The sequence below is a fragment of the Sebastes umbrosus genome, chromosome 6 (genome assembly GCF_015220745.1).
Source record: "Sebastes umbrosus isolate fSebUmb1 chromosome 6, fSebUmb1.pri, whole genome shotgun sequence".
Lineage (NCBI taxonomy): Eukaryota > Metazoa > Chordata > Actinopteri > Perciformes > Sebastidae > Sebastes > Sebastes umbrosus.
In genome coordinates, this window is record NC_051274.1 from 16239467 (window position 1) to 16256901 (window position 17435).

Genomic DNA, 17435 nt, shown 5'->3' on the forward strand with positions numbered 1-17435 from the left:
TGCGCTACACTCGGCTAATTAAAACCTAGGATTGTGTTCTGTCTTCTTGTTTTCTTCTGTGAAAAGAGCACAGGCACGTGCTTTTAAAACACTAGTTTAATGATTACAGTATGTAAGTGTTTACATGTCAGGGGAAAAGACGCAATACAACTACTAAGTCAGTACAGTATATTAATGTATGTCTCTGTAGCTAGTCCCACAACAACTTGATATCGCAAATTGCAAATGGTTAACAATTGCTTGTGGTTTCTATTTTTGAATTTAAACTATTTTGTGTAAACTTTCCCATCCAACACTGTTTAACCATTGATGGATGGGAACAGGCACAGATGTTTAAATATAATGATTAAAGTCAGTGACAAGCTGTCCGTCTCTGTCTGGATGATGGTCTTTGGCCGTCGCTGACTTTTCATCTGGACTGTAATTTGGAGCTTCCTGCCAAATGTGACATCACCCTGTATCCTGTTGTCACTGGTAGAATAACAGTGGTTCTGACTTTATTTTTTATTCTCTCTCAAGAGATGTGGAGACAAATTGTCCACTATGGACATTCAGGATGTTATATCCCCAGGAGTGGATGTTGGCCACTCAACAATGCCAGAGAATGTACCACAGTGCTGAGATTGCAACTCAATATCACGACAAATCGTGTAATAGACCTGCCTGTCCACTGGAGGATAACACGCCAGTGTCACGTTTTGTCTTGCTGAGGCTACTACAAGCGTACCAACAGGGGCAACAACATCACTCACTTAGGTTAAGGCAATAAAACCACTTAATTAGGTTTAGGAAAAATGTCATGGTTGGGCTTGAAATAAGTACAGAAACAACGTAACATCACTACCTGAAACAAACGTCACCTTAAAACATGTGACAAATGTCACTTACGTAACCAAAGATGCTTTAGAACAAAAATGACTCATTAGAAGCTCCGCCAATTGTTTGAAATGGTAAACACTTCCTGTCTCCTAAGTGGGTGCGGTCATGGCGTGTTCGCCTCTATACTCCCTCCTCCTTTGGAAGTGGTGTGAACGTCGTGTGGATGGATGAAAGCAGATATTCGCATGTTGTATTTATATTTTCTTTTGCTAATATTAGATATTTGCACGGCTATCCGCCATATTTAGCATTACGAAAAGTAGTTAGCTAGGCTGTTAGCGAACGTTAGTTGCCAGATCTCACGAGAGTGTGTTGCTGAGACAGATAAATGTCTCAAACTAAGTTAATTTTCTTCTCATTTGTTCGTCTGAAAAATGCAATTTTAGTGTCAGAATGTTCGGAAGAAATGTGGCTTGTGGAAAATGGGTCCAATATTTACTTTGGTGACTATGGGGCGAAAGAATCATTCATGATCTGTGTTCATGTTCACTTCTCCAATTGGAGTTAATGGTGGCGAAACCCATGTGATGCAGATACAGGAAATTGACTCTCGTACACCGTTTCCTCTCTGAACCAAACACCGGTCTCTTGGTTGAAAGTCCTGTGTTTGTTGGGCCCATCCACCTCCCCTCCTGCCCGCCATAAGCAGTGTTTCTCACGTCTTATTCATCGCCACTAGCTCTGAACGTAGCATATTCACGTGGATGCATTGACATTGCAGTCAGTACAGACTACATGGCTTAAAAATGACAAGCCTAAAGCAAGAACGGCAATTCTTATTGCGCTCCTTTGCCTTGCACATTATCGTGTCATTCACATCATCGCATGCATTATTATAGGAACATTTGGTTGAGGATGTTTTTTGTTTTTTTTAAACTTTGATATTAATTTTGCATTTTCAGCGAACAGTACAACATTTAACAAAAACAGTTGTCAGGGGCAGTTAAACATGTATATATTCTCCAACAACATATGCATCATGTTTCATGTTCCATGTAAATGATCCATTTTTCCCAGTTCTTGTCAAAGATATTGCTTTTTGGTTGAGGGTGTTTCAGCAGAAAACATGAATTCTGTCTATATGATACATGATTTCACATGATTTATTTACCATCACTTAGTCCTCTTAGAATCATTAACATTCGGGTCAACGGTCACAACTGACTAGTGTCACCATCCATCACATAGTAGCTGTTTAAGTTGGGAACTTTAACTGATGATCTGTCACTGTCTACCAGTGAGTGTGATTAAGAGACGAACAGCTACAGTGTTGGAATTCATCCTAATTACATTATAGAGATGATATATCAATAGCGGTTAATCATCTGCAGACAGCCACATTTGTTTCCTCCGCGGTCTGCACACTTTGCTGCACACTATGTTCTATAGGCGGCTCACATGCAGCTACATGTGTGAATATACTTACATGCACATATGCGATCATGCTCACACACAATAATTATATATTTATACATGCATACTTGCAGTTTACATTTGTCTTGATGAAGCGATGATTAGCTGTAAGGATTCCTCACTTCATGATGGGGATAAAATCGAACCCAATTTCTGGCTGTAATTAAAACTATTCCCGGAGCGGACTGCTGGAAGGCCACAACTTTAAGAGGTCAATAGCAGACAGGTTTCCAATAGCAGTCTAATTCAATCAGTCTAGTGATGTATAGTGTATGTTAAGGATCAGGGGGTGATTCCTTAACACTTACATACACGGAGCATACATCTGCAGTAGCAGAGAGCCAGCATGCATGTACGGCCTCACCTCTGGTCCTGGCTACTCATCATCTGTAATGGACCATCTGCAGTACAGGATGTCAGCGACTGCTGTAGGTCGATTTGAACTAATAACGCCTCTAAAACTGTGGTTTTAGTGTGATTTTTAGCACTAATTATAAAAATGCTTTTTACTGTGCTCGCATTATCTTCTGCGTGCTGTGTTTAATGACCCGAGAGCATCCGAGTAACTCTGAAATCCGACTGTATAAACTTTAGAAAAGCGGAGCGGCAATCAGAAAATGAACTGTGCTTCCCTTAATTACCAAACAGAGAATTTCGAAGATTTTCAGTATTTACAATACAATCTACCCCTTAGAAAGAGCGGCTCTACAGCATTTGTGTGTTGAAATGATCCAGCTGTCCTCACATCTGGAGAAGTGTAACACAGTGTTTGTAAGGTTGAAAGGCACGAGGAAGATGAGAGTAAGAAGATGGTAAAAGAGGTGCGGAGGGTTAAGAAAAGAGTACCTTCGGCTGATGCTGTTTTTCTCACTATCATCATTAACTAAAGTTTTATCCATCACACGACGTGTATGGCTTCAGTCTAGTCCTGTGCAGGTGTGCCGATCATTCATTTAGACATGCAGTAAGGGTGGAAAGAACCAGCTCATTGGTCACAAAAGAGAGGAAGCATTCTCAATCAAGTTGAAGCTTTCCTTGCATAAAATGTTCTACATTTTGATGCTCACAAGTGACAGATGGCACAAAATGTGCCAAACTGTGCAGAAAAGTGCTGACAGCAAACCGATGCTGACAATCATCTATGGTACAACGTGTTTGTCAACTTTTACAACACAGCACTTTCTGCAAGTTTGGCAACTTTTTTTGTCATTTGTTATGTGAGAGCATTAGAGTATAAAAATGCAACTTTGACTTCACAGAGAATCGTTTTTCTTTTCTCTCTAAGAAGCGTGTGGTTCTCCTAAAAATGACTGCAGACAAAGAAAGACTCCACTGCTGTAGAGTGACGTGAGATGATGATGTGACCGCTGTAATGGTTCCTTCAACCAGCCGGTGGTTACGACTGCTGCCTCCAATGTTTTCTTATACAAACTTCCTCCCGCTGGGATGGGCTGAAGTGGCGAGCAGAAAGAGGTTGGCTGGCACTTTGGTTTTGGTAGTGGTTCACATTTTCTGGCTTGCCACTTAGCATGTCCATGGCAACCACAAGAACCACACTGGGGAAAACAATGGCAGAGTTAATTTTAGTGTCTGAGTATCCTTAATTATGACACATCTTCAGCAGTGAACAAGATCTGAAGCAACTGAAGCTGGGTTCTTTGTATGGGCCAAGAAACAGAGTTCATGTTGTTAGCTGCGTGTCTGATTAGCTAGCTCTGTTACCAGTGCAATGTGAAAATGCAGGGCAGGAATATGGAAAATCAGCATGCAAATTTTCAGCATGACAACTATTCACACTGGTTCCGGTGCGAATTATCCGTCTTGCCATGTTCCATTTTCGTCAATGAGGCAAAATGAGTTTAGTGCCCGTAACGACTCCATACAACAAAAACCTATCCAGACAGAGAATGTCTAAGGGGCTAACGTTAACTACACACTACATCAACTAATCAGACCCCAAATGTAATGCTAACACTAGCTGTTGTGGCCAGCCCCATTCCGTTAGCAACATATAACATTAGCAAGTGCATATCAGCTACGTTACCATCTTTATTGTATCTTAGCTGCTGGGCGATCTCAAGCCATATATTGTCCTTTATTTGGTTGATGAGGTAGTAGTGTTTGACGTACATTATTGAGTGTTGAGAAGAGGACTGCCAGTTGTTATTCCGAAACACCAATAGTCTGAAAAATGTCCCATTAGACCGAAAAAAGCTAATTTGTCCGACAGTCCGTTACCCCAAAAACAAACAAATATTGTTCCAAGGCCCATTGCTCCGAAAATAGACACTCTCCGTGCAGCAAAGAGAAGCACATGGCTAATCATTATGCAGAATGACAGCGATCAGTTGGAACAAAGGATTACATTGGTTAAACATATATTTCCACAGACGGAAATTCGCTGAAATAGAGGTCCGTCCCAATATTTTTTCACCGCAAGAATGTTCCGCAGGGGTCATAAGAACCCACAAAATCATTTTTTATAAAATTCAATGAAAATTTTGTTGACAAAAATCCATGCTTGGTGTGAAACGCCTTTAAACCTTCCTGGTGACGCATTTCTGCAATCGATGTGCGCCACAGGGGCAGTGTTGAACCCTGTAATGTCTCGGTCAACATGTGGCAGAATCAGTAGTAACTGCCTGCTGTGTGCAAGCATTAATTCTTTCTTTTATTTATGATCCCGAGGTTTGGTTTTAACCCATTTTCTGTGGATGTCAGTCAGTGGCATTACAGGCCGGCATTCACTAATTCAAGCACAGACACTTCCCCATCTGCTCCTGTGGGAATACAGTAAATGAAAGCTGTCATTTAGTGCAATTTCATGTTGACAGTTTTTCATGTCTTGATGTTTTACTTCTTTTCTGTATATTTGCTTCCTACGTGTTGGATCAAACAAGTAGTCAAAGGGTAATTAGATGTAATGTTAATGAGAAATGAATGTCATCAACGTCAACATTAATATTCTGTAAGCATGCCTGATTAACCATAAAAGATGTGCTTTGGTCTATGTTTGCCTCTTGACTTGTTTTCCATTCAAACTATAGACATCATAGTACATTAAAGTCTAACAATAAGCGGTTACATGTTTACCGAATAATGAATTGTCTTGGTGTCAGTCTTCCTCTCCATCGCTCTTCTTCTTCTTCTTCTTTCATCATCTTAGACAGTGAGAGGCTAAATTTCAGAAGGTAAAATGTCTGAAAGGTAAAGCAAAACAGTTGGAAGATACTTTTTTTGTAAATGTGTATTCAAAATGTAGCTTTTAGTGTCCTTGGACATGATTTCGGGCAGTCTTAACTTTACTAGGCTTCCATACATATTTGGCTCTATTGACATACGGCCTACTTTACATAATGCTCAAACCCACAGGAGTACTGCTGTGGGAGCATGGACACATCAAAATACTGCTCACATATTCACTGCAAATTAGTCTCCAAATCCATATAAGCCACCGATAGCTGGGAAGAAATGCAGTAATCAATGACGGAGGTTTTCTTTACGTTCCTAAACAGCAGAGTTATTTATGTGTGCTGACACTAATCCACACGGTGTCTCTGCTCTGACCCAGCCGAGGAAAGAAGGGCTTTCTTCTGATTATTGATCATCACCAAACTGGTGTATGTGTGTTCATTATTTATTATTATCAAAACAGTGTTAATAGAGAGCATGGTACTACATTTTTCTTCTTATTTCTCCCCTACCCAATATCAGTGTGCACAGAGAGGAAGTGGCACGCGGTGTAGCACCCTGCTGTTTACTGAAGGTAACTGAGCGTGGGGGCAATTAATTAATCCATAACTGAGATTATGCTTTGCTATATTAAAATTAAATAACGGTTAAGACTCTGCAAGCTCTTTCCCAGAGAGCGCCATCTACTGTACTCATTGTGATGTATTCACTGCACTGTGTTTTACTCAAATTAAGTAAAACTGATGCTCAACAGTAGAGTTTAAAATAACTAGTTTAAATGTATGATTTCATTTCATCTGTGAGATGGAGGTTCATCCCACAAGGACGAGTGCAGACAGATATGGAATACAGAGCTGATGTCAGGGTAGATTTAGGACTGTTGTTGTTGTTGGTTTTGTTTTTGGACTTGATTATGGGAGATTGATTGATTCTAGTTGAGCAAAGACTTTGGATTTTGGGTATGTTTGACTGTCAACAGATGCTCTATACTTTTATATTTGAATATCCAGCTCAAAGACAATGTTAGTTTTGTTTAAGACAGTTACAGTTCAGGTCGATGGGGAGGGGGTCAAATAGACAAGTGAGGACAGGTGTAAAGAGTGAGTTAAGTTACAATTACGAGCTTAGGAGGTGTTTATGGAGATTATTATTTTGTAATAAACTGCACTTAAATTTTATTTTAAAGTTTAAGCTAAGCCATAGCACACCAATGTCCTTAACTCGGGTTCTCCTGGTTATACATCCTTTTTCTGTATTACTCACAGCATTTATTTTTGTATTTCATTCCATGTTGCTATGTGAATGTATAATTATGTACATTTATTGTCAATATGTGATTACCTTAGTGAATAGATGTAAATGTGTTATGCAATGTAAATGGTAAATGGATTTATATAGCGCCTTTCTAGTCCTCCGACCACTTAGAGCACTTTGTCAATGTCAACACAATATCTCAGTCGATTTTTTTCATGCGATGCCTCCTCCATAAAGGGGAAAAAGGTAAACCAATAAAACTTTGTTCACAAATAAAAGACAGTTATGGTTCTCCAAAGACCCGTATTTTATTTTGCATGAGTTAGTGTACCAATGTTAAATGATAAGAATATTAAATACTTGAAAGATCTCCCTTTAAGGTGCATTTTGAACAGATAAAATGTGCAATTCATTTGCAATTAATCATAAACAATCATACGATTATTAGTGATTCAATATTTTAATCGATTGACAGCCATAGTTGATTTGATCGACAGATTAAAGAATCACACACAAGCACCACTTTAAATCGTGTGTTTACTAGAGATTTGCTCATAAGTTTCTTGGAAATAAGTAATTCAGCATGAAAAAGCATAAAAAAAATGAATACTCAACTACATAAATCTTAGTCGACCAAGACCAAAACGACCGATTAGTTGACTAATCGACTAAGAGGGGGCAGCTTCCCCCCATGTATGTGATGTTTCATTATCTTATCGAATAAAAATCAGGTATGTTAATCACTACAGACAAAACAGGTAGTGAATGTCTCTCTCCTTTTCTCTCTTTTTGTCTGAGTTTTTCTAAAAATGTTCTTTATCTTTGGAAACCTGATCATCCACTCAGAGTAGTTTGCTTTCAAAACTTTAAAGACCGTCTACTTGCACTACTAGCACTTGCCAGAACACTTCTGTTTGACACACTGTAGTCTTTCTTTTACATAACAGCTGAGTAGGAGCAGGATATGGGCCAGTGATTGTGACATGTTGGGTAATATTTTATCGTCTATGCGGTTTTAACAGTGGTGAGAGTTTGTAAGCCTTTGGGGTGAGAAGGAAATGGACCAAGGATTTTCTTTTAGTGATAAGGTTGACTGCGCCGGGCTGTGAGAGTGCTTCACTAACTAATTATTTGAAGCCTCCTCTCAGATTAGGGTAGACATGCAGAGCTTATGGACAGTCGCATAGCAGACAATCAGACCATGTAATAACCAGAGGGCCAATATTTGCTCAAATCCACTGTAACACCTCGCAAAACAAAAGTGTGTAAAGCCCTAATGCTCAGTCCAATCCCACGCCACACTGCCTCGATAAACACCGAGGCCACCCCCACAATGGGCGCCATCTTTACTCTGGCAATTAGGCAGAGCTTTGGATTATCACTTCCTCAGCCCAGCACACCACAAATCCATCCGGATTCAATTATTCCCCTCCCATGTCTGTGGCCATTTGGGCTTTTTGGGCGCACGGCCAGTAGAGAAATGTTCTAAAGGATTTCAACTGCTGAAAGTACAAAGTCCCTTTGCTTTTTATTTATTCTTGCATCCCTGCAAGTTTGACAAGTCTATTAAATAAAAATGAAACCTTGGGAGCTTACAAACACTGTCCTGGTAAATATTTTATGAGAACAATAAGCTAAATTTAATGTATTTTTCTCTCTTTCACAAACACGCCTCCCTTTTTTTTTGTAAATGTTCAGTGTTGCAGTACATCCTTCCCTCCGAGCAGCTCGTGTTTTGATCCACGTCTTGTGGGCCAGGAGTGTCTCTAGTGGGCTCTGAGTAAGAACCTAAAATGCTTACTGAAAGGATTTGATTTGCTCTGTCTCGCTGCACCTCAAAGCTTTATTTTATTTTTTTCTGTCTTATTAGAAAGCTCACTCAGGGTAAATTGTGTAAGAGATCAAGGGTTTCCTGGTGTCTGGAGACTCTCATCTTTCTACTTGAGGCCTCTCTTCGATGTGTTTGCTCAGATGCTTTTTTTTTCCCTTTTCCACCTGGTCTGTCCTACTGTATGTGTCCCTGAGTGTGTTTGCATATTCAGGCACAACAAAGCGTGCATGAGTGTGGTAAAGTGGATATTCTTTGCAAGTCTGAGATGAGAGACTGCCCCCCTCCCCACTGTCTGTTTATCCTCTTGGGTGGCGCGCTTCCCTCCCAGCGAACCGCCGCCGCCGCGGCCGTCATCTCCTGCATTTTATGTGTCTGCTCTACAGCCGCCTGTCAGCTCCTAACACATCCCTCTGTGTGTCTCCTCTCTTTTATCTACAGATACCACAGTGTCATCACAAAAAGGTAAGACAGCACTCAATCAATCACCTGTGGACCCCCGTGCATTTTCACATGGGTGGCATGTGGGTGTGTTGCTCTCCGCGTGTCCGTGTGCATTCTCAATTTTTTTTTTTTGCTAATGACATGAAAAACATTTCATGGTGTTGTTGATGTCGATTTGAAATTGAGTCATTCCGCGTTTCCGCTACTGAACAATCTGTTTGATTACAAAGTCAATCACTCACACCCACTGACACCTCGACTAAATTATCCCGCTATCCCGCCATGATAGAGAGCCCACGGTCGGTGTTTTGCATTGCTTTCTGTTAAGACTAATCACAGTTCTGCTTAGACTCCTCCACACTTTCATGTGTATGTTAATGTGAGGTTGGGGGAGGTGATTGTTTTTGCATAGTGGCTCTTCAGGGAGAGACGGGGGAGACGTAGGAGGGGGAGATGTTTGTAGAAACGTACCTGTGGGCTGTTTTGATTTTGTTAGATGATGGGGGCCACACAGTCAAAGTGTCTAAACAGCTCCAGGGGTCTTGTTCTGAGTGGCAGCCTGCAGGCGTGTGCACCCAGCAGTCCCGGCCCTCTACTCTTCATAGTGGAGATGCATTAATGGCAGAGGGTGTGTCACACTCCGTGATTGCAAAGCAGAAAGCACACAATCACTCAGGAGAGCTCCCTGCTGATTTTGTTGAAACTTTCTTTGATTCCCCGCCGCGCTTATAAGAACTTAGGTGTTGTTTTGCGCGCGCTCTTACCAGAGCAGAACAGAAACGCAGGTGAAAATATTTCCATTGTCACCTGCATCTGATATAATGTGCACAACACATGTATATTTGAAAAACCTAAACAGCAGGAGTGCATCCTGGGGAACATTTTTCACTTTACAAAGCGTCAGATGCTTGTAGATACTGTACGGGAGGCATTGATATAGTGTGACAGGTTACACTTAGTGTGCCCTCACCCACACAGACACACACACACACACATACCGTTGTGTGTGATGACTATGAGGTGTACGCCGCTGTCAGATGGGCCTATAAAGGTAAGTGATGTGGCTTTCCTGAGCCTCACTCTCTGATAAATGTTGAAGGGGAGCAGAGGCTGGCGTGGCGTACATCATCCCTCCGCAGCCGCGCTCCCATACGTTTCTGAATGAGGGGGAGATAAATAAGGCCATGAGGCCCCTGACAGTGAATGAATGCTCACTTTTGTTAGCCCGCATGTGTCCATGTCTGCGTCTGACTTCTGTGTGTTTGTATGTCTTTCTTTTCTTGCCCCGTCCAACATGTCCAATTCGAATCCGTTTAGTCAGAAGCGTCAACAAAAACATTCACTGTCTCTCGGCCCCACGCGTTGAGAGTGCCATGGAGAAAAATTGCCCGCAGTATTCATTCATACACCGTGAGTTATAGATGGCTATACAGCTATGACAGCGCCATCGGTACCGAAGAGCCATGGGGCCTTGAGGCAAAGATAGTGTACATAAAGCATGTGTTTGTGTGTGTGCACATCTCTTCAAGACTGCCGTATAAGTGTATGTGTGTGTTTTTTTGTGTGTGCCTGAGCATGAAAAATGGAGAAAAGCAGGACATTTGTGCGCACTGGCAACATCAACTCCCCGCAGTCTCAATCTGTTAATATTCAACATGAGAGTCTCCCATCTGTTAAATGAGTACAATGCTACTGTACATGTGTTACACTGAAGGGCAGCACATATAGTATTTAGGTCTAGGTAGTGGTTGTATAACCTTTACTACTGTTCCTCACCAATATCATGATTAATACAGGACCTCATTATAACGTGACCTTATTCTTTTAGTTCTCTACTTCTGTGGATCATCCCCCCTATCCGCTCACCCCCCCACTACCATGACATCCTTTATCCAACACCTCTCCACCCCCTTACACACTCCTCCTCCCCTCTCCTCTGCCAAATGAAGTATATTTATGGCACCTGTGCTGGAAAAACAGTCTCCAGGAGACGTCCCTCTAATTTCATTTTCAAAATGCCAGCAATAAATTTATCAAATGGGCTGAATCGAATCGGAGTCGCACGCAGTGCCATCCGTCATGGGCTGTCCCTCAGGGGCCTGTGGGCGTACTTAAGCCAGCCAAAAACCTCTGCTGGCAGGAGGAAAAGACTGAGTGTTGAGAGTGTTGTGGGGGGTGGGGGGGTCCTGGTAGGAGAGAAACCAGATGAATGTACTAGTGAAATAACGCTGAGAACAAAGATGTGTGTGCATATCTTTATGTGCTTAGATGCATGAATTAGCTCGAGTGTGGATGCCTATGTGTGCACAGAGGTCAACGCTAATTCTTCAACACATTGGAGCCTCACGATGGAATCTCAGTTAAGCACTTTGGCTGTCAATGTGCCAGCGTAATAATTGATTAATTGCAACACAAGTTAATTGATTGTTTTGCTCGTTTTTTGCATTTGTAAATCCCTCTCGGTTCAAACACCACTTTGAGCTTCAACCCCTCCCCTGTCTCTGAAAACTCCAGGTTCACACGCTCTGTGCCCTCCCGTTCCTCTCCCATCACTCACTTCCTCATCCTCTGTACCTGACTTTGGCACCTTTCGCCTTGCTCTTTAAATGCCTTTGTCCCTGCTTTCCTTTTTTGTTTCACCCCTCTTCCCCTCTGCCTATCTTTTCTTCTCCTCTCAGCATTTATCACTATGTGCTGGTTAAGCCAGGCGTGAGTGAGGGTAAAGCAGCTTAGTACTAACAGGGCTAATGAAGTCAGGCCCCGTATTCCTCTGACGGGGATCAGTGGCGCTACTCTGTGAAGCCTGTCAGCGTTTAATGATTAGATGAAACATTCAGACACCCGCTCCGAGAAGACAGGCACACTGATATGTGGTAATAAGCAACTGTGGTCTCTCTTACGCAGATCCAAAAACATTTATGCATGTGCACGCACTCACTAAGCAGCCACATACAGTACACACACACACACACACACACACGCACACACACACTCGCGTGGGCACTCCTCCCACTTTGCAAAGGTGTTGATTTACGACTCAAACATGGCATCAAGGGTATACACCGCAAAGTGATTGGAAGAAAAGAAAACGAATGACAGAGATTCAGAGAACGAGCAATCTGGCTATTGATTCCTGTCATGTGCAGGAAGGTGGAGAAAAAAAGTAAGCTGCGAGCGAGAGATTTACCCCGCGCCTTGATGAGCAAATTGTAAACAACTCCACACGCTCTATTCAAGATGCACGCTGTGATCCATGATTTTTCGCTGCTTCTCAATTCTGCTAAAAAAGCATGACAGAAGATCAATCAAAAGGCCAACATCGCTAAACCTTTTTGAACATTTCAGGTTCATCTCTGCTTCTCAATCCTATTAGAGTATTAGAGTTATCCTTCTCTGGTGCACACGCATGGCAGCCTAATGTGTGGTTGTGCTGCAGTGTGTTGTTGGTATATCAGTAAGTGTGTCAGTGTCAAAGTGGGAAGGGGTTTGTGTGTTTGAATGCTAAAACTGAGGAATGGAGTGATAGAGGCGCTTTTTGCCCCATTAGCCACTGGGCTTGCCGTGGTAGTCGGTGTTACCGGTGTTACACGGTGGTCGGGCACACACCGATTACATTACGAACCCACCTCCCCCACTGTGGTTTTGCTTTTTTTTACAGAAATAAAACCCATTTAGTTAATTTTCGCTGTCATCGCCGTGTTATCAATACATAGTTGGACGACGGACGCTACAAACTGAAAGTGAAAGTGTCGGCTCCGTACGGAGTCTCAGCTCAGATTAGCAGGAGTCAGATTTCACACACGGAACGAGAGTTGACAGACGAGACGATGGCGAATAATTTGGTGTCAAAGCGTAAAAACAAAAGCGCCTATTTTGGCAATATTTCAGATTTAAACTCATTGCTATCAGGGAACCGTAACGTTGATGACGTGGATCTTGGCAGGAGAGGCCAGACACACAGCCATCTAACGTTAAAGATCAAAGTAAGCGCGCTACAGATATTGAGCGTCATCTTTTCTTGTAAAATGTCCAGCGTAATCGTTAACATTGGTGTTGTCACGAGTTTATTAACCGGTGGGAAAATGTCCTCACCGTCACATCCCTGTTAGCCACACGTGCTAATTTACCTGCCAGCTTAATACATAACATAACATAAGGAAACTACACAACTTCTCTCTCTCCACTCCCTTCCTCTCGAAATTTCCAGATCTCCCCCTCATTACGTTTTGTTCAATATCTTCCCTTCCACCACTAAATTGGAAACATATTCTGTCCTCACACCAGTAATTTCTCTCCTTCATGTGAAATTACCTGTTAAGCTCCAGCTGAGGAATCTTAAGACACAATAAATAAATATATGTGCATTTCTGTCTCTGTGCAGCTGCTGCTCCCAGGCTCTCGTGCATCTCATGGTTTGCTAAGCCTCCTTTAAAGTACTTCGGGAAACTGATTAAAATTATAGTTTTACAAGGATTGGACCTAAAGATTGCATGCGTCCTAATGATTGATGTAAATGTTGTAACTGTTCATTGTTAAGGAATATGGGGCGGCTGGGTCCTCCGGGCAAAACACTGAACCCGATGGGCAGGCCAGCACTTTGCAAAGCAGCTCTGTCGCCATCGGTGTGTATATGTGTGTGTGAACGGGTGAATGAGAGACCAATTGTTAATCGCTTTGTCCGTTAAGATAGACAAACACTATATAAGAGCAGTCTGTTCACCATTCACTATGATATTTTGTGCCTAAAGCTGCTGAGAAAGTCTATTAATAATTTACCTCCCATATTTCTCCCCTCCCCTTGTGAGGGTTTGGTAACTTACCAATTAGCTAAAGGCTACCTCTGACAGTACAGCACAGACTTACAAAAACACATTCAAATAAGAATTAAGGCTATCTTTAACCTATATACAGACATGCAGAGTGCAAAAACTAGGCTGCTGGTTTATTTCGGCACTCCAAAAGAGCACATCACTGTTTAACATAGCAATTAGAAATGCCCACAGCTTGATTCCCGAAATTGGTAACTGATAATCACAATGCAGTAATCCTCATATGATCTTCTCAGCTATTAACAGCCTCGCAAATCCAGCTCCAGAAAGCCTCTCTGACACCATTGTCACACCAGACTGGGATGAGTTTTGCAGCGTTGTTCAGAGACACAATAATAAACATCCAGTTGACTCCTAGCTAAGGCGTAAATAATGATGTGTGAGATACCTTGTGTGGTCTCATTAAAGAAGTAACGCAATTAAAACCTCATCACGCTCCCTTGATCCTGTCCTGACCACTTTTATTGTGTTAAGGAAGTTGTAGTCATTACTTGAAAATTGTCATCATAAAACCAACCTCTTAACCTCAGGCGTAGACATTTTTAATCTAATTTAGCTGGTTGTATTTGGTTAAATAAACAAGATTAAATGTGGCAGGAATAACCAAAACAAATCCCTTTGCCCTCACAATGTATAAAATGTAGTTGTGATAATTTTTGCAGCTCAATGATACATATTGACACATCTTTATAATAGTAGTAGCAAAAAGTAGTAGGTTGTACTAGCTATGGCTCTTCAGCTTCATGTTAATATTGTACCAAGTGCAGATTCACTATAACTATATGAGTTGTAATTTTAATAAGTACACCATTACACTCAATTTGTGGGAGCAGGGTGTCATATTTTATTACTTTATTCGTCAAAATAGTTGCTGCACCTCATGTATGCCAATTGTATATTTTTGTAGACTGTAAAATCCTCTTTTATTCATATATCCCTGGCTTGAATGAGCATAACAGATACGTAAGTTTGTCATTAATAATCTATCACTCCCTTTGCACCAAACAAATGCATTTATAAATACGTGGGATCTGTGATTTTTATTTGATTAAATATAATTTTCCCAAAGATGGCATTTGTTAACAATGACGCATTCTTTTTAGAGTGCAGAGAGAACTTTCTGTACCCACCATCTTGGCCTGGTTGACTGGAGTCACAGAAAGTATGTTCCTTATTCGTAACAATTGTTCAGTACATAGATTTTAAGCCAGGCTTGCAGCATGGCTCTAGGGATGGCAATGTTAGTTGGCGGGTGGGCAGACCACCACTTTGGTTCAGACTGTAATATCTTTAACAGCTATTGGATGGATTTGCACAGCTATTCTTGGTCTCCAAAGGATGAAGACTACTGACTTACAAGCAAGCAACACATCGTTTTGCTTGTTCGCTGACGCACGGAGCAGGTTAGGACATCTTTATATGGAAAAACTGAAACAATCTAATGTTCGCTTGTTTGCATTACATTTTGCATCACTAGCAGGTTGATATTATAGATTTTTTACCAAAAGGTCTCCAAAACTATTGGATGGATTGCCATGAAATTTGGTACAGATGTCCATGTTGCCCAGAGGTTGAAACCCAATGACTTTAATGATCCCCCGACTTTTAATCTAGCATCACGAGCAGTTTTCACTCAGTTAGTGAAATGGCTCTTTTTTGTTTAGAGTGAAATAACGTGACAACTGTTGGATAGATTGCCGAGAAAATTGGGCCTTCAGAACAATGGGTGTTTTGTTTTCGGAATAACTGGCTGTTGGACAAATGGGCCAATGGGGCATTTTTTGGACTATTGAGGTTTTGGAATAATGGGTCGCTAGAGCAATGGGCAGGCGCTAAATATCAATATTTTTATTAAAACACGCAGGCCGGAAAGAAACTAGTTAGCTACGCTGGCGTCTTTAGCACGGAGTTCGAGTGGCTGATCCAATCCCAGGACCTTGTGGGTTCAAGGAGAGTCCAACTCTAGTTCCCATAAACAACACCAGCTTTCAACCAGAAAAGGCAAATACAACCTGTCGTTTACTTTATCACAGTAACAAACTGGTACTACACACCTGTGTTAAACAATTTTGTGCATGCGGATGAGAGCAACAACCGCGTGCGTGTGTGTATTTTAGTAGTCCCACCTCGTTCACTGGCCAGGAGCTGCACATGTGGTTGCTCGGAGGCATTGTTAGCTGTTAGCAGCCGGTGGACGGCACACTCCTGCTTCGCTAAATAACAGAGATAACAGCTAACGCCAACGGAGGTTGCATTGAGTTACATTACGATGCGTTCTAGCTCTGTTCAGTAAAAACAGGTATTGGGCGAAGGTATATTATGATGTGTTCAAATTTAATCTTGTAGAATTTTTTTTTTAGCAAGAAACTTGAATAAATACAGTTGTTTGAAGGAGATGTTTGTCAATTTAGATTATAAAGATTTCAGTGAGGCATAGTTGAATCCTTTCTTTAAACATGTTAACCCCAGAACTGTTCTGCTTTCTAGTAGTTTGGCCTTCGTGATAGTATGATATCGTGAGTTTCTCTGTAATTCCCACCCCTGCTTGCTTTCAGCATAAATAGCCTTTTATATAAATTATATCACAGAGCTAGTTTAAATTGAATTGAAGTTTGCATTCCTGCTCAAAATTATGCTTTGGCTCTCCAAGGCTGCCCACACAAAGAAAACACTATCATTTTAAACTAATTGAATGCATTTGAACTACCATCAACTTACTCCCACTTGTTTCTTGGATGCAGTTAAATTGCCCAAAGCCCTGTGTGTGCTGCACTAACAGAAGCTGCTTTTGGGCTTCCTATGTAGCAGTAATGACTGAATGAGTATGTGTGAACATGCAAGGTTTGTTTTCAGCTGCATGTTGTTCTCTGGATCCCTGCGACGAGAACCATGATTACTTTGACCTTATTTGTTATTTTATATTTTTATTCAGCTGTGTGTACTCTACAGGAGAGAGGGTCGTTATAGACGTGATCTTGTCTACTGACTCCCTCAGGCCAACTAATAAGGTCCGTGATATATAGGATTTAAATGCCAACAGAAGACACTGTAGGTTCTTGGCGAACCCCCCGAACGAGCATAATTGAAATCTCTGTGACAAGATTGGTGAAAAAAGACATAGGTTGTGAATGGTGTCACCTCTGCGTGAAGCAGAAACTGGCTTTTTTTGCTGCAATGATGTGAAAGGCTCTTCGTTATTGCTCACAAGAGGCTGATAATGCGTTTTGTTTGCCAGGCTAAACCCTGCAACATGCCCAATTGTGTTAGCCAGTGATAAAGATGAAGACAAAACCACACAAAGAGAGCCTCAGCAGACCCACATATTAGACTCATTAAGGCTGTCTGGGCATTGAAACATTTCTCAGGCAAAGACAGAGAGCAGATAAAAGCAGAGACAAGTATAACAAAAAGGATGGAGATGGAAGTAAACTGATCACCACTCTTTCTTAGAGAATCCTGTTCTTAAGCCTCAACTGCCAATTAGATATGAGAGCAGCCTGTTCCCTTGACGGATGAACTTAATTTGATATTCTGTGGTCTGCTCAGCAGGGTGCAACACTGATTGCACTGGTGGATGGAGTTTTTCAGGCCATCCA

At 41.6% G+C, this 17435-nt stretch overlaps 1 protein-coding gene across 1 annotated transcript in view; it reads left to right on the plus strand.

The window, feature by feature from the left end:
* The window catches only part of LOC119489326 (cadherin-4-like), a 276141-nt gene that overhangs the window by 122266 nt on the left and 136440 nt on the right, over nt 1-17435 (plus strand). Inside the window, exon 3 of the mRNA XM_037771595.1 lies at nt 9008-9031. Within this exon, the coding sequence (XP_037627523.1) occupies nt 9008-9031 (24 nt within the window). The remainder of the gene's footprint in view (nt 1-9007; nt 9032-17435) is intronic.